Source organism: Cheilinus undulatus, linkage group 13 (assembly GCF_018320785.1).
Source record: "Cheilinus undulatus linkage group 13, ASM1832078v1, whole genome shotgun sequence".
Lineage (NCBI taxonomy): Eukaryota > Metazoa > Chordata > Actinopteri > Labriformes > Labridae > Cheilinus > Cheilinus undulatus.
In genome coordinates this window covers 29,455,924-29,478,481 of record NC_054877.1, presented here as the reverse complement: position 1 = coordinate 29,478,481, position 22,558 = coordinate 29,455,924, and the positions used below count along the sequence as shown (strand labels likewise).

At 39.6% G+C, this 22,558-nt stretch overlaps 1 protein-coding gene across 4 annotated transcripts in view; it reads left to right on the top strand.

Moving 5' to 3' along the window:
• The window catches only part of LOC121519896 (protein unc-13 homolog A-like), a 55,945-nt gene extending 37,999 nt beyond the window's left edge, over window positions 1-17,946 (top strand). For 2 of the 4 annotated variants that reach the window (XM_041802997.1, XM_041802994.1), the window contains 14 exons: window positions 1,032-1,175; window positions 1,267-1,344; window positions 4,292-4,369; window positions 4,458-4,546; window positions 4,626-4,769; window positions 7,240-7,363; window positions 7,520-7,525; window positions 7,972-8,028; window positions 8,129-8,209; window positions 10,062-10,209; window positions 10,590-10,646; window positions 11,356-11,442; window positions 11,524-11,680; window positions 14,665-17,946. In XM_041802997.1, the coding sequence (XP_041658931.1) occupies window positions 1,032-1,175; window positions 1,267-1,344; window positions 4,292-4,369; window positions 4,458-4,546; window positions 4,626-4,769; window positions 7,240-7,363; window positions 7,520-7,525; window positions 7,972-8,028; window positions 8,129-8,209; window positions 10,062-10,209; window positions 10,590-10,646; window positions 11,356-11,442; window positions 11,524-11,680; window positions 14,665-14,953 (1,539 nt within the window). In that variant the 3' untranslated portion in view covers window positions 14,954-17,946. The remainder of the gene's footprint in view (window positions 1-1,031; window positions 1,176-1,266; window positions 1,345-4,291; window positions 4,370-4,457; window positions 4,547-4,625; window positions 4,770-7,239; window positions 7,364-7,519; window positions 7,526-7,971; window positions 8,029-8,128; window positions 8,210-10,061; window positions 10,210-10,589; window positions 10,647-11,355; window positions 11,443-11,523; window positions 11,681-14,664) is intronic. The other 2 variants (XM_041802998.1, XM_041802996.1) reach the window with 1 other exon arrangement.
• The last annotated feature ends 4,612 nt before the right edge of the window (window positions 17,947-22,558 follow it).

Here is a 22,558-nt window from a genome sequence, read left to right as displayed (position 1 = left end):
CATTTGGTGAGACATGGGGTTCACCTTGTGCGGGTCCAACTGACTGACAGTTGTAGTCATAGGTTTTCCAGACATTCAGGTGGTGCAAATACCGTTATCTAACTTTTTTGTAAGAGAAATTAATACATTTTCAAATTGTCAGAATTTTCCTTCAACAAAAACAATTATAACTTTTAAAAATGGTGAAAAGTTTTCAGGAAAATGTTGAGATGGGGTTTTTTTAATTGAGAGTTAGAGGTGGTCATGTGAAACTTAAATTTTTCATGTTAAACTTAATATTAAGAGCCTAATTGTGCTGACACAAAAAAATGCCATTAGAAAGCTTAAACTTTACCTCCTACATGAAGCACCCCCCCCCCAAGAAAAAAAATTATTCATGCGCTCCTCATGTAAATTCAGCCATTATCACTCCTGACTCAGCACATTCCAGGCTGAGAAGAGCAGGTTGAAAGCTTCAGGGCAATCAATAAGGACTCAATACCAATGGCAAAAAAAACTTCACTGCAGAGAAGACCTGATGCTAAACACACATACACGCGCCACACAGTGACCCAAACTCTCACTCTCTCTCAAACCTACGTATTCACACACACTCACAGAGGGTCGATACAAACCAGCTGAAGATTCTCTCAGCTCATACATCAAGAGTCCTTTGGGTCCAATTACTGTCACCAGAGGTAGCTCCTGCATCCCTGTGTCAGCAAAACAGTGTTCTCTGCTCCCAGTCACATACCATAACAGTGTTCGTTAATGGCCAGGCTGTTAATGAGGGACCTGCTCCCATTCATAACCCTCCATTCGCCTCCATAGCTCAGATCTAAAGGCATCACTTCACAAATCTGTGCACTGACGCAGCTAAAGAGGGGACAGTTTTATCGGCCATGATGTGTTACAGCACTGTGAACTTCTCCCATGGGTGGCCCTGGGGGGTGAATCCAACTGCTCACTGTCAATGTTAATCGTGCTCAGATCACCGTGCTGCTTCTTATACTTTCCCTGCGGACCTGGTCTTTTTTTTTCCCGTTTTCCAGTTCCAGGTCACGTCAGAGCATGCTTTGTTCTCCTGCTCCGTGGTGGATGTGTTCTCTCAGCTTAATCAGAGCTTCGAAATCATCCGCAAACTCGAGTGTCCAGATCCTCAGATTGTTGGAAACTACATGAAAAGATTCGCCAAGGTGACTTACTTTTCAAGTTTTTACAGAATGTCTTCAACCAAGGTTTGATTGTAATGTATTTTTACTGTAAACTCATTATTTTTTCTCACAGACAATTGGCAATGTGCTGCTGTCCTATGCTGACATCATTGCAAAGGAGTTTCCGAATCATGTGAAGAAGGAGAAAGTGGTAGGTGTAAAAACAGAATACAGTGATTTTCAAATCCTTTTGAACCTATATTCAGTTAAATACAGCCCAGAGAAAAGATATTTAATGCTCAAACTGATAAACGTTATTGTTTTTGGAAATAAAGACACATTCTGATTTTGATGTCTGCAACATGCTCCAAAAAAGTTGGGACAGGGGTATGAAAAGACTTTGAAAGCACTGGAATGTTCAAAAACACCTGTAACATTCTGTACATTGAGTAGGATAATTGGGTATACATGGAGCACTCAAGAAAGACTCATTTAAAATGAACGATGGCACAAGGTGCTCCACTTTGTGAAAGACTGCCTTGGCAAATTGTCCAATAGATTAAAAGCATTTCTCAGCATGCAATTGCAAAAAAATAGAGTTTTCATCATCTTCAGTTCATACTATTATCAAAAGATTCAGAGAATCTGGAGATATTTCTGCACATAAAGAACCAAGGTTGAAAAACAGCACTGAATTCCTAACCTTGCAAAGCAGATGGATACGCCCGTTTCCTTGTTTTTTCACTGGCAAATCCATCTTGCAAAGCTCCCATCTGAACCGTTTGGGCCCGGTTAGAAAGTGACAGGACCAATCAGCGACTAGGGGCAGTACTTTCAGGCGCAGCAGAGTCGTGACGTAAACAAGCAGCAGCAAGAGCTGGTGCAGTTATGAAGAAAGAGATTAGCGTGGATGCTGCTAAAGCGCCAGTTTTATCAGAACTTGACAACATTTCTTCGTTAAAGAAGAATAGAGAACAGCAGTGAGTTGTTTTCTTTTCAAAAACGTTAAAAGTGGAGTATTTACATGTCTTTAGTCGCCATGTTTCGTGTTATTCCTCAGTGGCTCAATAGCGGCTACGTCACGTGTTTTGTTGCTTATTGGCCCGTAGAGATGTGATAGACAGCACGTTCATCCAATCACACTCCGAGTTTTTTCAAAGGCTCTGCCTTTTCTTAAACATTTCCTATTGAAGCTTTCCCAGATGGATGTGTGAAACAAATCCATCTGGCCTGTCAGGTCACTGAATTCCTGCATCCTTCAATCCCTCAAGTAGCACTGCATTAAAAATGGGCATCATTCTGTGATGGCTATTACAACATGGGCACAGAAACACTTTGGAAAACCATTATCAGTTAATACAGTACATTACTGCATCTACAAAAGTAAGTAAAGACTTAAAGCGTAAAGCTAAAGTCATATACAACCCAAGACATATAATATGTCACAACAGAGAGTACAGTCTAGACCAGTGGTTTGCGAAGTGGGGGTCAGGACCCCCCCGGGGGTCACAAGACAGTGAGAAGGGGGTTGCTAAATGTTTTCCAAAAAACAAAGTAAAATAAATTATTTAAAATGGATAGCTCCCATTTCAAATAATCAGTACGTAATATTTGTATAATTTAAGATAAAACCAAGTTAATGAAATGAAAGTTATCTTCCAAAAAATCCTTAAAATAAGGGCTAGTTTGCACACAACTATCCATAAATGTGCATGGCTGTGTTCAAGATCTTGTGCTTCAACCATCTCTAGGGACACTGGGGATGCCTGGTCTCTGGCACCGTTAGTGTGGGGGTAAGTGGCCAAAATTTTGGGAACCCCTAGTGTAGACCTGCCCTCTTTGTAAAGTGTCTTGAGATATTTCGTTCTAAATTGGCGCTATGCAAACAGAGAAGGGCCGCCGACTTCACTTGGCCAGAGCTTATCTGAGATGGACTTACCTAAAGTGGAAAAGTCTGATGTGGTCTGGCAAATCCTCCAGGCTGAAGGGGAGAAGGACCACCCAGATTGTTACCATCACAGAGTTCCAAAGCCAGCATCTCTGATGATGTGAGGTGTATAAGTGCCTATGGCACTGTTAACTTGAACATCTCTGAAGACACCAGTAACACAGAGAAGTACATACAGGGTTTTGAAGCAACATACTGTATGCTTCCATTCAGATGACATCTTTTTCAGGGTTGTCCCTGATTGTTTCAGCAAGACAATGCCAAGCCACCTTCTGCACAAATTACAACAGCATGGCTTCTCAGTTCAAGAATGTAGGAACGAGACTGGCCTGCATGCTGCCCAGACCTGTCTTCCATTGAAAATGTATGTCGCATTATGAAGTGCAAAATACATAAACAAAAGCCCCATACTGTGTAGCAACTTGATATGCACATCATGCAAGAATAGGAAAGATTTCACCTTAAGTACTTAAACAATGAGAGTCTTCGGTCCCCAGATGCTTACAGTGTTGTTTGAAGAAAAGGGGATGTCAAGCAGAGGTAAACATGCTCCTGTCCTAAATTTTAAGGAACATGTTGCAGGCATCAGAGTCAGAATGTCTGCATATTTCTAAACTAAAGAAAGTTTGAGTTTAAACATTAAATATCTTGCCTTTGTGCTGGATTTGATTGAATATTGTTTGAAATGATTTGAAAATAACTTCTGTTTTAGTCACATTTTATACAACATCCCATCTTTTATAGAATAGGGGCTTGTAGATCCTAATACAAGATGTTTGTGGAATAAACACAAGTGATTGATTTTAGAGATTAATTCAAGCTTCGTCAAAATTCCGTTTCAAAATGTATGCAGTTAGGTGTACGTGGTGAAGTTGATTAATCTCACCCCTATGAGCTGCTCCTCGGTATAATAGCTGTCGCTCAGGTCACAGTGTCTCAAAGTGAATTAGGGCCTTCTAATTAGCTGAATGTGGTGTAAGTGGGCTGCACTTCCAGAGAGACCAAAAGCTCCCGAAGGAATAGTAATTACTAAAACTCCTGCTTCTTTCTGCCCTGCATCACCCAGAGTGTTTTCGCCAAAGAGGCAATAAAAAAAGTTAGAAGGACTAGCCTTGATTGATTACACTGAAACGCTCGGAGCAGAAGAGGAGCGAAAGGCAGATGCAGTGCGTGTGTATGTGTGTAATGATTTGTCTGGTTCTCTCCTCAGCCATGTATCATCATCAACAACATCCAGCAGCTCAGAGTTCAGCTGGAGAAGATGTTTGAGGCCATGGGAGGCAAAGATGTGAGTTCCACACATGCAGTTATTCTTCAGACTGAACTGCCAAGACATGACTCTGGTGGTCTTGATCACTTCTGTCCTCTTCTTCCAGCTCAATGTAGAGGCAAGTGACTTCCTAAAAGAGCTGCAAAACAAACTCAACAATGTCATGGATGACCTTAGCCGCATCTTTGCTGTCAGGTAAGGGATTCTTTTGATTTTGCTGCTAGGAGGAGCTGCAGGTCTGTTTTAATGTTGTTTGTGTTGTGTGGTGATGTAGTTTCCAGCCCCAGATCGAGGACAATGTGAGGCAAATGGGAGACATCCTGGCCCAGGTCAAAGGCCAGACTGTCCCAGCGAATGGTAGCGTTGTTCAGGAGGCTGACAACGTTCTGCAGCCCATCATGGACTTCCTGGACAGCAAGTATGCAGCCAAGATATCTATCAAATTTGATGCGTTTTTATTTTTGTTAACTTTTTGTAATTACTTTTGCTAGGAAAAAGTCAATATTTTGTCTTTATTTGATAATTATTTTTCACCATTTGTGCTTTTTTGACAGCTAGAAATTAAACTGGAGATTCCATGAGGAGGCAAACAAAAGCTGCCCTAGATCTAGAGTTGTTTTTTTCCATCTTGGAATAGAGTAAATCAACACTGTCACCAAGATGTTAGGAAAAGTCCCCACATCCTCTCCAAACATTGAGCTTTTTCTTAGTGAACATATTATACAACAGTGAAAATTATGGTAGTTTTATGGTTGCAAAGTCATTTGCAAATGCATAAATAGATGCACAAATGCTAAAAGCTTGCTGTTAGTATACTTTACACGATATGTCAGCCATTTGTAATACACATGCATAGGGCCAACTAGTTAAGAGGATAGTGTACTACTTTTTAACAGCTTCTCTCCCTTGCTGATTCATAATCATACATGTAAGGAAAACAGTGAAATATTATTTAATAAACAGACATTGTAGGGTGCTATTTTTATTTAAATACATCCTCATTTTTACACAACTGAAGCCACAGCAATCCTTTTAGCCTGAGCTCAAGGCCAAAAAACTTTTACCACAGGTATTTGTTGATCAAAACACATTTGGGGATCTTGCCTAACAGAAGTGTTGCAAACATCTTGTGTGTCTGTCAATTTCAACTGAATGGTGTGCCTATTTTTGCTGATGCCGTGTGTGTACTTGCAGTTTTTAGAATTTAAGAAAGCATTTTGACTTCAGTGCCATTAGTAATTGTCTAGGTCTAAAGAATATAACATATTGTGCCTATATATTAAAAAAACAACAACAACAACAACTCCTCTTTAATGTCAAAGTGAAAACACATTTCTACAAAGTAATGTCAATTAAACAAAAATATTCAAGGTGAAACAAGTGATTCCATAAATATTTGCCCCCTTTAAAGTGACATACCTAATTCAACAGAGGTCCAGCCAGTTGGTGCTAGTAGTCTCACTACTAGTGAGTGAAATGGGGATCACCTGAGTGCAGTGAATGTGTCTCAAGTAATTATAGTATAAAGACACCTGTGTCTGGAAGGTCCAGTCACTAGTTAATCAGTATTCATGGCTGCCATTACACCATGAAGACAAAAGAACACTCGAAGCAACTCAGAGAAAAGGTTAAGTATAAGTCAGGGGGTGGATGCCAAAGAATTACCATGGCACTGAACATCCTCTGGATTTTAGTTGAATCCATCATCAAGAAGTGACAGGAATATGGCACATGTGCAAATCTGCCTAGATCAGGTCGTCCTCACAAACTGAGTGACCATGGGAGAAGGAGACTAGTGAAGGAGGCCACCAAGACACCTATGACTATTCTGAAGGAGTTACAAGCTTCAGCAGCTGAGATGGGAGAGACTCTGTATACAACTGTTGCCCAGGTTCTTCAACCAGTCAAAGCTTTATGCAAAGAGAAAGCCACTGTTGAAGACAACTCATATTAAATCTGGACTAGAGTTCACCAAAAGGCATGTGGGAGACTCCATGGTCAAGAGGAAGAAAGTTCTTTGGTTTGATGAGACCAAAATGGTGCTTTTGGCACTGCACATGACCACAAACACACCATCCCCACTGTCAAGCATGGTGGTGGCAGCATCATGCTGCAGGGATGCTTCTCAGCAGCCAGCCCTGGAAGGCAAAATATAGGAAAATCCTGAAGAGCAATCTTATTTGGTAAAGTACGTGGGAGCAATGGCTTGGGAGAAGATTTATTTTCCAGCAAGACAATGATGAAGCATACAGAGAAAGCTGCACAGAAATGGTTTAAAGACAATAAAGTGAATGTTCTGAAGTGGAAGAGTCAAAGCCCAGACCTCAGTCTAATAGAGAATTTGTGGCTGGACTTGAAAAGGGCTGTTTCTTCCTCCCTGTGCAACCTGACAGAGCTTGAGTAGTTTTGCAAAGAAGAATGGAGTAAAATTAAAGTGTCCAGATGTGGAACCTGATTGAGACCCATCCACACAGGCTCAGTACTGTGATTTCAGCCAAAGGTGCATCTACTGAATACTGATATGAAGGGGGTGAATATTTATGCAGTTATTAATTTTACATTACATATTTTTATCTAATTGACATTGTAGAAATCTGTTATCACTTTGGCATTTGTTTGTATTTTTTTCTCAAAAAGCCTGATTATTACATCAATGATTGATTTATAAAATCAATAAACAGGCAAAAAATCCAAGGGGGTTAATACTTTTTATAGGCACTGTATTTGTCCAGATCTGTGAAAATGTGTGGATCAATTGTTGCATTTGTAAATCGTTTTACTGCAAAAGCAGTTCCGTAGACACTTCACATATACAGTAAATGAAACCTTGTGTTTCAGCGCTTCCTTTATTTCTGTCAGTTTTGAAAATATGTGTTTTTCTCTTTCAGTTTGTCACTGTTTGCTAAGATCTGTGAGAAGACGGTGCTGAAGAGAGTGCTGAAGGAGCTGTGGAAACTAGTCATGAACACAATGGAAAAAACGATTGTGCTTCCAACTCTCACTGACCAGACGGTATGTATAAAAAGACTCCTTTTTTCTTTCATTCTTTCTTCCTCTGCCTCCAAAGTTCAGTGATTTTCATTACTGTTTCATTGTGTTTGAGCATTAACCCATCTTTCCATTACCCCATTCTCCCTGCCTTCCTTCCTTTCTTTCTGTCATTCTTAGGTTATTGTAAGTATTTGTGTGTGGGTGCAGTCTCTGTTAGCATGAAGAAACACTCTTTTTGACAAGAGAGATAACAACACCCTCTGTGGACTTTGTCACCCATGTTTTTCCTCTCTGTGGATTTTAATGACAGCACAGTGCATCCAATAAAAACTCAAGAGTCTGTGCCATGCAAACTGACTACACACCAAGACACCAAAACTAGAACTTTACTAAGCTGAAGCTTGTTTATTCCGAATCGCTGCTTTAAAAAGTGTAAAATCTATAGCAGTATTCCTTTACCCTCACCCTCCAAACTCGTCTCTAGTTTCTGTCTGCTGTCTCTCCTCACTAAAACTCCTGAACTCACCCCTCACTCTCCAGTTCTTCCTCGACTGCATCTTTCTCTCACAAACCACCTTTCTCTCTCTGTCTCTTCTCACTACTCACTCTTCTTTCTCTCTTCATGACAGGGCACTCAGATGATCTTCAACGCTGCTAAAGAGCTGGGCCAACTGTCAAAGCTCAAGGTGATTAAAATAGAAAAAAGCAACAGCAAAAACATCCTGGCATATGATAAATTATCATTAACTGTGGTGAAGACTGACACCTTTGTTTGATTTTCTGCAGGAGCACATGGGGCGAGAGGAGGCCAAAGCTCTGACTCCTAAACAGTGTGCAGTCATAGAGCTGGCACTGGATACTATCAAGGTAAAATACGACTCAGACCACCTGGCAGATGGAATCTGTGCACTTGATTGTCACTTTAAAGCTCCTGTGAGGAAGAATACCACCTTTTGTGGACAGCCATTGGTGTCTTTGTCAGTTTTTTGCTGTGCTGGTTTAGAAGTGTTTTCTGACAAAAAATCTCATCCTCATATATTTTAGATGTCTAATAGGCAACTCACAGTTAGTCTTTGGCATGTAGAAATATAAAAAGCTACTCTGGCAGTATTAACTCTATTTATCATTCTAACTAGGGCAGAACAATTTTGAAAATCAAATCTAATTCTGATTATTCCTTTAGTATCAATTTCAGTCTGTTTCATTACATAAAAAGAAATGTTAGTGTTCCACCGCAAAATATCTTTACATTTTCTGTGAATGTTTGTTAAACTCATCATAAAGCCACAACATTCCTGTAAGAATTCTCCCAAAATTTCATTTAGATTCCTGAAAAAAAGTTCAAGCAAATTTCCCTAAATTTCAAAGCAAATTCTTTCTTTAAAAATCAAATCCCAAAGAATTTAAGAATACATACAAAAGTTCCATGTAAATAACACAAAATGAAATTATCCTGAAATGGAACTGAAAACTGAAAACCGAAATGACGTGAAATTTTCACGAAAAATCTTGATAATTAAAGGACAACCCACAACCCCAAGATTTCCAATGATTTTCTTAAACATTTACAAGTAAATTCCAGAGATAGCCTTTAACATCTTTTTAAAAATTCCAAGCAAATCCCCATAATATCAACATGAAGTCCTTTAAATTTCCAAGAAAATCTCATTGCAAATTTTCCCATCATTTCAAATACCTAAACATTAATGGACATTCTGGATAATTTTCTAAAATTTTCTCAATCTTCTTTTGCCCATTTTTGGCACTTTCTGCTAAATGTGGCTGATTTTTGCAACTTCTTCTGCCACTTTTGGCCAGTTTTGCCTCTTTTTCGCCAATTTTGGCCCATTTTTGCCACTTCTTATGCCACTTCTAACCAATTTTCCTTTTTAAAGCATAGTTTATCAATTTTACCCTATTTCTGCTGCCTTTTCCCAGTTATGCAGCATTTTTTGCCAATTTTTGCCACTTATTCTTGCCCCATTTGGCCAGTTTTTTCTGCTTTTTGCTACTTTTAATCCAGTTTCCCCCTTTTCACATTTTTTTTTCACTTTTTGCCCTTCACCACTTTTAAACTTTTTTGCCACTCTTTACCCATTTTGTCTCTTTAAACAATAATTCAGTTCTTTTCTATTGAAGTTGTCTCAGTCTCTTCTTCTTGATTGTTTTTGCCAATATGGCCTTACTATGAAGTTGACTTGTTTTTTTCCTAATTGTTTACCAGTAAAAAGGTCATTCTGTTTTAAGGGGTTTACTTTTTTTTTTAAAAAAGCATAAATACATAAAAAATATTTTGTGTTGCTTTGATAAAAGTGGTTATTATTCAGGATTAAAAATAAAGTATGGTTATCACAGCTTAACTTCACAATGGGTCATGGTTTTGCTGACACCCATGGTCCCCTAGTTTGGCTGGGCCCCAGAAGGTTGTATCCTTTATCCCCCCCTTATGGGCGGCCTTGCTAAAGAACAATGAAACATTTTATAATCTTTTCAATTTTGGACATAAAAATAATTAATTGGATGTCAGTGTTTAAGTTACCAAACGAGTTCATGACCAATAAGGTTTTTTTCTACTGTGTTAAAAGTTGAAAAAGTTGTGCCGCACATGAACATTTTAACACTTTGTGTGTCCTACTTTGTGTGTGTTCCTACCTGCCTGTTTGCCCCCTACTCCCCTATGATAAGTGTGTCATGCCTCATGTCTCTATCTGTTATGCAGCAATACTTCCATGCTGGTGGTGTGGGCCTAAAGAAAACCTTCTTGGAAAAGAGTCCCGACCTGCAGTCTCTGCGCTACGCCTTGTCCCTGTACACGCAGGCCACAGACAAGCTGATCAGGAAGTTTGTCCTCTCGCAGGGCGCTCAGGGTACAGATTTAACACACACATACACACGCACACATTGTTTCACAGCAGGTTCAAACAATCCCCCACAGAAAGGGTTCTCAAAGAGCTCTCCTGCTTATTCTCTCTGTGACTAAAGCTTATGGAATTAAATGGGATTATGGGATTAAATAGAATAACTTGCTTGCAGTATTGGAAGAAAATGTTGAATGTCTTGCTTCAATGAGTTACAGTCCCAGCACCAGCAAATGGAAAACTACTATTTGCATTGAGTTTTAGATATCAACAGTACAGCATTTAGAAAGAGCTCTTTCATTTAGATGAAAATACATTTTTTTCTCTGCTGTTTTGTAAGTGAACATTTTCCTTCCCTTCTTCTGATTCTGTCTTCTGTACCCTCTCAGTTCATGGAGGGAAAGGGATCAGGTACACGGCCAATGAAGACACGCCTCCAGAGAAAGGTGGGTTATATAAACCAGTACGTCCCCCAGTGCTGCTCAGACAGCTGTGTGATCAAACTGTCATGAACCAAAGATAACCCGAGACAGTGAGCAGTGTTGGCCCTCGGCACAGCTTTGACTCTCTCCGCCTCGACTTTCTTTCCTTTTATTAGATGTATAGGAGAAAGCATGACTTATGCATGAGACTACTTATGGTAGATGAACATGTCGAGTGCACACAGAAAGACTGTAGATGTCCAGAACACTGATCACTAGAGAGTTTAAATGTACAAAAGGCAGCGAACTGAGCTGAAGGACTGTGTGAGACATGATGATAAGACGATTAAATAATGCAGAGCATGGATTTCCTCCAGAAACTGGAATTGCAGTTTGGATTCTGTCCATGTCTTCCTCTTTCTTTAGCATCAGTAGAGTGTTAAGAGCAAATTACAAGCTAGTGCTGCATTACAGTGTGCCATTTTTTCAGCATGAGAGCTGGCACAGAGGCGTCTTTACCCGGCCAAGTCCTGCTCATCTGATCATCAGTAGAGAACCTGTGTATGTTTGTGTGTTTGTGTTAGGGTAGCTTCTGCATATTTAAATTTAGTCACAATCTGCTGATGCATTACACGTCTTCAAGTTGTATTTCTCAACTATACTTCCATGTGCTTGTTGTCATCACATGACAAATCTACACACATTCATTTCTCCACTGTGTGTGTCTTTGCAGCGTCTGGAGTGGATGCAGTGGGCGAGGTGGTCATGTGCGTGGACATTTTACCTCAGCCTAATGGAGAACACAAGATCAGCGTCAAAGGTAAAAGAAAACAGAGCATGGTAAAATCTCTCTTATTGCTTTATAGCCTGTTCCTTATTTAACTTTCCTCTCTTCCTCCAGTGGTGGCTGCCAACGACCTGAAGTGGAAGGCTCAGGGCTTCAGGCCCTTCGTTGAGGTCTACATCATCGGCCCCCACCTCAGCGACAAAAAGAGGAAATTTGCCACAAAGTCCAAAAACAACAGCTGGTCTCCAAAGTTCAACGAGAGCTTCCAGTAGTGAGTATCTACCATTTTTGTGGGAGGACCATATTTAACATGGGTGCAAGCCATGAGTGGAGTTGAGCTAACTGTTGGTTTTGGAAGCTCCTTGTCATAGCTTGGTAAAAATCCCATCATAATATACCAGTACGCTTTACAAGGAATTTCATTTTCCAGTCTCTTTCCAGTCTATAATACATTAAAGCTCCTGTGAGGAGTTTGTAGCTGGTTATAAACCAGACTTAAATCAGTGCTGATGCCTCTTTATGAGCTACAAAAGCAAACAAAGAACATCACAGAGAACTATTGATTGAATTGTGTATGTGTTTCTTTTATTTACATATTACCTCTGCCTCAGGGTAGGTGTCAATACAAGACAAGAGTATTAATGACATGATGAAAAAAACTTCTTAACTTTTTTTTTACAGTGAATTATTATGAGATACATATTTGACATTTGAAATAAAGAATGATGAGATTTTCTAATTTAAGATTTACTTTTGGCCTTTTATGCCTTTATTGTTTTAAAGGGCTGCAGGAATAAGGGACAGAGAGAGAATGGATTAAACTCCAGGTCACCCAGTCTAAGGGCAACAGCCTTTGTACAGGAGGTGTTCAGACCATGAGGCTCCTGGTGCCCTGAATGAAATGTTTTTCCTGAAAGGCAATGTTTAGATATATACAGGACAAAAAAGCAAGACATGAATTGTCTTGATTTGTCCACAGGGGGACACCAAAATCATCACAACCTGAAAGTTCCTTGCAGGAGTTTGAACAAGGCATCTTAAAAAAAAAGACCAACTGAAATATCATGTTTTTTTAAATATCCATTATACACATTTTGTATAGGATTATAATTAGAACTTTTATTAGTAATTATTTTTAAGGTGCAGTATGCAAACGTTGGTATATTAGGGACATCTAGCAGTCAGTTCTAGATTGTGATTCTCATTTCTCTGGTAGAAACTGTGGATTTTTTTTACATGTGTGTATCTCTTACATGGTTCCTTCTATGGTACTCTAAAAACATGCTAAATGCAAAAATCCAAGACTGTGGCATTCACAGAGGGGTCTCTCTCTCTGTGTGAAAGAAGGACTTATTTTGAGTTAATTTTAAAAATGACAATTAAAAAAAATCACATATTCAGTTCATTAAATGCTAATTTTGATAGACTTATTTATAAAAATCATGTTTCAAATATACCGTATTTGTTCAGCTAAATGCTACTAGGCTAAAGATTACATACTGCACCTTTAAAAAACGTTGAGAAATCACAATTAATCAAAGTATAAAACCCCAGCACTTGTAGTATCCAAATACTGTACAGTTAGTTAATTACTTAATTTACATTGGATCTTTTGAAAGTATTTTGACATTATTGAACAGTATCAAACTGGGAGATAAGAATAAATCCTCTCTTTTTCTTGCCATTCAAACTATGGTAAATGCCTTAGTGCTGAGCTCATGGTGGAATAATGTATATAGGTGATATAAAAGTCTAGTATGGTCTAGATCTGACCTCTTTGTAAAGTGTCATGAGATAACTTAGGTCATGAATCAGCGCTATACAAATTAAAGATTAACTGATTAATTGATTAGTTGTTTTTAAAGACTCTGAAGAGTTTTAATGTTACAGCAATATTTTCATTTAATTTCAGTGCCATGAAGGACAGCTCTTATTACATAGGAATAAATACTATTTTTATCAAGATGCAAAATTGATGAATTTACAAAAGAGTAAAAATAAATACATAAAGAGTTAAAAAAGCTTCTAAAATAAGACAAAATGCTTCTTATCCATTGAAAATGTAGTATATATATAATAAGTACATGATTGTAATAAATGCTGAGTGTAATTACAAGTGAGTGTTTGATCCTGTAAGACCTAAACCCTTGAATAATAGTTAATTTGTTTTTTAAGTGCTTGAATCGTAAAGGGACATGATACCCCCTTTTCTGTTTTTCAGCACAGACCCCTGAGGTCTTAATGAAAAGTCTGTGCCATGCTCAGGTCAAAATACATAATGGATCATGTAGGGCTGGGTGATATGACCCACAAATAATGTTTTATTTTTCATACCAAACCTGAGTTACAGTTTAATGAATTTTCTCTCCTGCCCAATAATGTGACATTGCAAGAGTAGAGAGGAAAAACAGATTTTGACAACTATATTGATAGCATAAGGTGATCTTATGTGGATAAAGTAAATAAAAATGCTTAAATGGTTGGCAGATATACAGTATGGTGGCCCAGTTACAGTCAGAGGGAAATGCCATGTAGTCAGAGAATCACCCTGTTCAAATGCATGCGTGTATTGTAGAATGTGTATGTGTATGTGTTGTAGAAAGGGAGGAAAGGGAGCTGCTGCATGAATGATCCACATGTTCCTTATTCTGAGGATGTGTCTCCAGCTAGTTTGCCTATACTCAACTTGGAAAAGCCTGAGCAGCATAGGATGTTCAAAAAGCAATCTAGATTTTCATTTCTTAGGTCTAGATTTTACACTAATACTAATTGATTGTTAAAATCGATTTATTGCCTAGGTCAATTATCAAACACTAGAAGAGGTTTTTGACCCTATAGAAACCAGCTCTAAACAGCCTTTCTATAGTTGTCTCTTAAAGAGACAACACCAAAAGCGTTTGGTGTTGTCTCTTTAAATGCACAGCTGTGAGCTTTAATGGCTGTGGGTAGAAATCTGTAGGTGCATTTACAATTTATGGGGCAGATATTATAATGAGTCATTTGATGTCACAGTGAACAGAGAATCAAAACAGACGGTCAGATTTAATGTCTCATACATAGTAGTATCACAAACAAAGGCCTGGGTTGGTTTATTTCACATTTTATGGGTTGGGAGATTCTCCAGATACCCATATATATGTGTACAAGAATACTAAAAAGTGAGTTTTTCATGATATGTCTTCTTTAATAAAGATCTGCTGCAAAATTCTGAATGAGTTTAGGTGTAATGCAGATGTTTTTCTGTCTCGGTTATAGCTCGTTGGGCACTGAGGTGGGTCCTGAGAGCTACGAGCTTCAGGTGTGTGTGAAGGACTACTGCTTCGCCAGAGAGGATCGCACTGTGGGCATGGGCTTGCTGCAGGTGAAGGACATCGCCAACAAGGGCAGCGTCACCTGCTGGATGCCACTTGGCAGACGCGTTCACATGGACGAGACGGGCCTGACGGTACTGCGCATCCTCTCCCAGCGCAACAATGACGACGTGGCCAAAGAGTTCGTCAAGCTCAAGTCGGACCAGCGCTCAGCTGAGGAGGGCCGCAGCTGAGGCGAGGGGGGGAGCGAGGACACCAGTGTGCACAAACCCCCATAGACACAGTATTATGCACACATAAGACCATACACCGACACAGATGTGCAATACACAAGCACACACATGAAAGGCTCTATTGTACATATATCCGCATACATTATGCAACATTTACATGGCAATGTTATCAATGCAAACACAGAGGAACGTGTTTCTTTTATTTGAAATATGTCACACTCTAAGTTTAGGGTTAGCTTCACATGTCCAAATCTTTGTCAAAGGAGCAACGGGGCTTGATTGAGGTCAATCAAGCCCTGTTGCTCCCTTGATGACCATGACCTGGATGAATGAGAACCTACACAGACATAGTCACATTAGCAGCACTTCTTAATCCCTCACTCTACCTTTCCCTGAACACATCACACCTTTTATATGCTGTACATTTAGAACGCAGATAAACAAACCATGTGAATAGATCGAGAATGACCACTTTGCACTTTTGCTTCTCTGTGTCTTCAGGAGAGCAGCCCTGGCATAGGTATGCTCCGTGTGTCCGTCTGTTTGTCCGCTTGCCTGCCTGACTGTGTGTCGTTCTTTCAGTCCTCTCTCTCTCCCCTCCCCTGTCGTTTGCTCTGCCTAGTCTTCCTGAGGTGTGATGTGCCGTGTAAGTTCGATTTCAGGCACAGATCTAAGATCAGCTCTTTACCCAAATAGAAAAAAATAAACACAACTCTGAGCTTAGATCAGCGTCTAGGGGTGACATCACTGCTGGTGTGTCCTGTAATGTACAAACGTCCTGCATGTTGACCCCAGGAGCACTGTGATACACTTTACTGTCCCCACAGAAAAGATGGGTGCCTGTTATTTTACCTGTACGAGCATGGTGTGTATTTTACCCCACAGCGAGGTTTTATAGTAGCGACCTGACTAACCGCCCTCATAATGAAGAAAACACGCCAAAAGAGGATAAATGCTGAGCCTGTTAAAACAAAACTTGCTGCCTTTTTTTTTCATTTTTCTTTCTTCACATCCAAACAAACCTAGCAATATCCTAGAGTTTTACACATCCACACCCTGAGAGTGCACACAACTCCAAAAAGGGCTACAGGATCAGTGGACTGGGACGTCAGTTTACGCACTCATATGCACCGTCCTTACTTCTGTTGGCCAAATGTCCAGAAGGTTTACACCATGTTCCCTGCTCACACTTTTAGAAAGCTGTGGAGGAACTTTAAATAAATCCACGTGACAGAAACACAACAAACGACGCATCCTGACACATCTCTTAAAGGCAATAGTGGTTTGTTTGTGTAGAGAACAAACCTCTCTGTGACACTGCTCTGTCCTCTGTTATGGTGTGTATGTGTGAAGGTATGTGTGTGTGTGTGTGTTGAATGTCACACCTGCACAATGGGCTCTGAGATTGTGAGCAATATATTGAACCTATGTACCCCAAACTCACTGCGCTGTCAGTATAACCACAGCAGCACCAACTGCAATATCTAGATCAAGGAATGGGAAACCTTTTTTGTGTGTGTGTATAAGAAATTACAATATTTATTTATGGACTCATAAAATCCACATTCCTGTATGAAGTGTGTAAGCTTTTGTCACGTTTTTGATAAGAGAGAAATCCTATTTGCCTTTTTAGTAGGACCAAATCTGCACGTAACAGATCTCAATTTTTTTTTTTCCAAAGAAAGAAGCCATCAAAGTCACCGCCAAGCTTTTATGTTGTTCATGTTTGATTCTGTGTCGTTGCATGTGTAAAATGAACCCTTTTTCACAGTCAAGTCTTGTGGTTTGTTGGTGGAACTCGATATCAGTGACAGTGAGTAAAAGCTGCTTGTAGGTTTTTTCTGTCACTGTTGGGCTACACCAGATGTCCATGCTGGCCTGTCACATGTTGTCTTTACTAAATGATGTTGAATCCTGCCAAAAACAAAGCTTTGAATGTTATTCATCTCCTGCAGAGCCTTCTTTCATCAAAGGGATTGTAAAATACAGATCAATTACCATGTTTTTTTATTTAAAGTAACGTCACTGTTCAATCTTCATTTTGGGGGGTTAAATAGCCCTTTAAAGCTCCTATATCAAGTTTTTATGTGGTTATGAAAAAAGTGAAATGAAAACTCATACTCTTGTATGAGCTGGAAAATTAATTCAGACTATCATCGACAGGATTGATTATTTTGGATTGTTTATTTTTAATGCTTGAAACCTCTGTCGCGGGGTAGGTGTCAGGCGGCTTTTGTTGACATTTTCCGCATTATAGTTTCACAGCAAGAAGTTGTTTGACTGTCAGAAGACAGCAGGATTAAGATAAAAATTATAAATGAAAGGTGGTGCTGTGTCCACAGGGAGGAGCTAAGATTAACACAGACTCCCACAGGAGCTTTAAAAGGAGCTTTTTGTCCACTTTAATCATCAGTTTCATTGTCTGTGATGTCTTAGGTAAAAGCTGACATGTCCAATTGTAGCTCAGAAAGCATCAACAAAAAATGATTAAATAAGGGGTCATCTAGTCTGGGGCTCGTTGGTTGCCTGCTTAACGTTTGTATACACACAAGCACCCACACACCTACACACAGATCTTTGCTTAAGCACAAAAGGGCACATGTAAGAAGACACACATGCATGCATGCACGCCGACACAACTCTGTGGAGACCAATGACGCCCACCCCTGTGAATAGAACCAACTTACAATTGCATGATGGGAAATTTAATCGTGCCAGCACGTGTCTCTCTGATGTTACTCGGCATTTTCTTTTGACTTGTTTTTAATTTTCAAAGCGATGTGATGAACAGTCATCAGTGTTTTTTTAAGGCTTGTGAATATGTCATCTGTAACCAATATGAATGTAGTGGGAACACAGAACTCGCATGAGAGAATTATTTTCTACAGAGGATGTTTCTAATTTCTTTCTTATCATTATTGATCGTTCTTTAATGAGGATGAAGAGGAACTGGAATGCAGCCTGATTGTGATCTGCTTCCTATTAAAAGGACATTTGTGTCACAATCTAAATGTCTACTTTATTACTCCTCCTGTGCTTCCTGAAATGAGTCCACATTGAACAACTTTTAATCCACAAAAAGTACAAATCAGACAAGTGTTTCACCAGATGCTGTTCCCTCTCAGATAAAGACAGCGGGTGTTTTATTATCTTCAATCTTTAGCTGGAACAACCGGCTTCCACTTCACTGAGCTCTGACCCCTCTCTGGAGGGGGAGGGGAGGGTCCCACACCAACACTTCACACAAGTTGAACCAGATGTTTTAGCTTCTAGTCCACACCCCTGAGTGGAAACAAAGGCTGATTCAGTCGTATATAAAGTCAGTGGGAATTTTTCCTTTTCCACATCAGCGTTCACACATAACATTAGAATCTACTGATCAAGCTTCTACTGCTGCTAAAATGTTTAAACTTCAAGTGCTTCCTGTGTGCTGTTGATTTTGGCTCTGAATGACCTTTCCCTCTTTACCAGTGATTGGGGCTATTTTTTATTTCAAGCATAAATTTGAGAAAATAAAGAACCAGAAAAAAGAAAATCTTGACAGAATTAAGCTGGTGCTATTTTTCTGTTTATTGAAAAAGGATGTGCCTGAAAGATTTAGGAAATTTCTTAAAATTTAGATGGCCATGTCTTGAATGTTAAAATTTAACTAATACTGGACGTTGAAATGAGCTTAAGAGGCATGGCTTACCACTAGAACGGGTACCAACGACTGGATGTGGATGAGTTAAAGTAAATTTGAAATATTTGTTTTCAAAAAACAAACACTCTGCAAGAGAAAGTGGCAAATCCTGTCACTTGGGAACTTTGGACTATATTTGTAAATTTGACTCTCATTTCGTATGCTACTGAACATCTTTACTATCTGGGTTGATATTTTGGTCTGAGCTCTTTTCATATAACCAGAGTCAGCCATTAGTTCGCCTGTTTTGTCAGAGCAGCAGTGTTTAACCTTCAGATTCAGACCCCTCCCAGTGTTTTTTTTACACCATTAAAGGATGTCTGCTCTCACTTACACAAACATGTCTGAACTGCAGATTACCTGCTGCAGGTGTGTCTGTACTGCCACCAAGTGGCAAAATCACACAGTTCTACTCAACAGGAAAAAAGACAAAACACAGTTATTATTTTACAGTAAAAAAATGAAACCAAAAACAAGACTTTATTAAAGAAGCATAAAAAATAAAACTCTTGATACATTTCTCATAACCGTCAAGTCAGCTCAAATTATATGATTATACAATTTTCCCGGCTCACGGTTAAAAGGTCCATAAACTTTCAAATAAAATATATTTCAATTTTAAAATTTCTTCAATAATTTTCTCATTTTGTTATAAATTGCCTATATGTAGTACACAGGAAATAAGGAAAATAAAAAAATGGAAAATAAAAATAAATTTGAAGTAATAAAAAGGGTCACATTATTGTCTGGGATATTTAGGTAAGCAAATAAATTGTAAAAAATAAAATGTGTAAAAAGTTTTTTTATCTTAAAAATTATTAGCTAACGCCAGGTGGCTTGAAGACATGCAGATGGTTAACTTACAAATAATGATACATGTTTTTTAGAAACTACACTTATCTTCAATTAAGTCATTTTGCTTTGAAAACAAGATCCCAATGATTGTATTCAGGGTATTTACACACAGGTCAGGCCTGAAACCATGTTTGCTGACATTTTACATTTTGGTTCTGCATACAAAAAGAATTAAAGCAAAAAAAAATAGGAGAGCGGAGGCTTGAGGGGTGTCTGTCACCCCTTACTGGCGAGGCTCTCTTTGCATCCCCCCCCTTGAATCACAAAAAAAGGTCAGAGGCCACTGGCTAGCATGCCTCAGGAAACCCTGTTTTCAAACCTTTAAGAAGGAAATGGGGGAGGGGAAAAGTTTGGCTAAAAATAAAAAATTCAGCAGTCAATCTGAAAAACTTGTACCTTTTTAACAATTAAACTACTGTACAATAAACCCCAACATTCTCTCATTGGCCAGAAATGTCCCAGTGCAACACAGGGTCTACATTAGACCCAGTCTGGAAAATACAACACAATTAATCCCCCTAACACTTAGACAGTCGAAGAAGGGCTTTTTAAGATTGGCCTCAACAGACTCACTCCACAGTCACTACTGATCCGTTCACTCAGACACATTCGCAGCCCTGCGTCTGTTCCCGAGTTTGCACAAGTACGAGACAAAATGCAACATTTAAGAGCCCAACAAGGGGGGGGGCGCGTGCCATGTTTGGACCAAAAAGACAACAGGGTAGTCAGGTCTGCAGTCTGAGAACTAAAAAAGGCCCCCTCCCCTGCCAACTGGGTTTGTTCATCAACTGTGTTCAAGCAGGGAGTTGCACCAAAGCACCATGGGATAGTCTTCACAAAGACTACCAGTTCAGCTCCTGGGCAGAGTTTTTTTTTTTTTCTTTTTTCCTACACATTTGGACACATGAACTAGTGCACTGCTGCGCTCAACCAGGACAGCGACTTATTAGATTCCTCTGTGGAGCTGCTGTCACGTAAGAAGCAAACCAACAGTCAGACAGCAAATAAACATTAAACTGGCTGGAGCACCAAAGCACAGCAGCAACTGCCCATTTTCAACTATTTGCTCAAGTAGAGTTACCCTTTTTTCCTTGATATTAAACCCTACAACCAGTCCTGACACACTGCAAAACAACAGACAGGATCTGAGAAGGATGACTGTAGGGACAATTAAAGAAAACAACACTAAAATAACAAGCAAAAACATTCTGCAGCTGCTGGGATTTGAACACAAAGAGTGTCTGGAAGCCCTGGATGACCTAGCTACTAGCTGCCATAAAGGATAAGTTGATTCTGCCTACATGTGTGAGCCTGAAAAATGTGATTATGTGTCTGTGCGGTCAGAGGAAGCCCTTTGAGAATTACTTGTGTTGTTTTTAATTCATCGTCATGGCTTGTCTCATTCTATGAGCTGATTTCCATGCATGTTCAAAAGGGCCGCTAACGGCAACTGTTTGCCGTCACACAGACACCGCCCGATTCATTCGTACAGTCTAAACACTACTGGAGGCAGTTACTGCAAACTCACATTGAATTTAAAAACACAAACACAAAACAGGATGGAACCACCTCACTTGGAGTAACTCAGTAATTCTAGGAATTAACCAACAAACCTCAAACAACTAACCATATAGTGCACTACATTAAACCAGGAGGACAGCGGCGTGTCGACTGAGAGTGCCAAACAGCTTTGCTGTGCGAGTGGGGTGGAAGACCAAAAACTACCAAAACAAAAACAGTAAGAGCTGTTTCTTTTTTCATTTTTAGAGGGGCCAGGAGTTACAGTGCATGAAAGAGAAAAGGTTCTAATCAAGCCCCTTGTTATTGTTGTGTGGAGCAGCCGCCTTGCCTTTAACCTCATTAGACAATAACATTCACATGTGACATCAGAGAAGCCCTATCTTATCCTAGAGTTCAAAATGTGTCTTTCTGCCACACACAGACAATTAAAGAGTCAAGAAACAAATACAAAACAAGCCGATCTGAGTGTAACAGACGGAGGATGTTTAAGGAGAACATCCCAGTGTTGGATGGATCAGAACATTGACTTCCTGAAAGACTGAGAGTGAAGAAAAGGAGAGGAAACCAGACCTTAATGGTGCTGATGTAACACACAGCATGAGTGGGCATTATTCTCACACACACACATGAGAGAGACAGAGAGAGAGAGGATGTAAAGGGATTGTCAGGCAGCCCAAACGTACAGAGAACTGACCTCGGACACATTCCTACAGTATCACTCCTCACATTTCTCACTTATTAAAGGAGAATTGATGTGAATCAATGCAGCAGCCACATTTGAAATGTGGAGCACTCATCAACATGTTATTGAATTTGATCAAGAATTAATACATGCCTATTAATAGCATTCATTTGGCATTACTGATGGCTAATTTTCTCATGTGGCAAAGAGAAACAGGAGTTGATCTTAAAGGAGGTCCCCTGGGTGTATTGTTCTGCTAGGTGCCCGACTACATGCCCGACCTTTGATAAAAAGTTCCAAGTTTACAGAAAAAATAGCCGCCCCCCCGCTGCTTCATGTCACAAACAACAGCATGAGTGAGAGAGCAGGAGGGGAGAGAGCGAGGGATTTGTCGGAACAGTTTTGAGTCCTGTCGAGAACATTAAAATAAGGGAGTAGAAAAGTGCAGGCCTCGTTGACAGCTTCATCGAAAAATATCTGTTAAGTACAAAAGTGTCAAAAGGAAAGGCTGTGAGAGAGAAAGCAGGCAAAGATCTGAAGAAGCTAGAATGAAGAAATGTAGAGACGGACCGGTCAGCAGAGCAGGCTGCTGCGGGTCAAAATGAAGGCCTGAAGAGAGATAAGACACTAGTTTCCTTCCATGAGTTCACCACCAAACCGTCTGAACCCCAACTGTCCACAGACGCTTTCAACCACCTCCGGAAATAAGTCATTGTACTTATTATTATTGTTATTATTAACTTTGACAGTTATCAGCAATAAATCAACATCCGTATAGTATCATCATCTCTATTAATGCATTTATTATGATCCATCATGTATGTGTGTGAAAGTTATTAGTGTGAATCCTTCCATCACCTTTGCT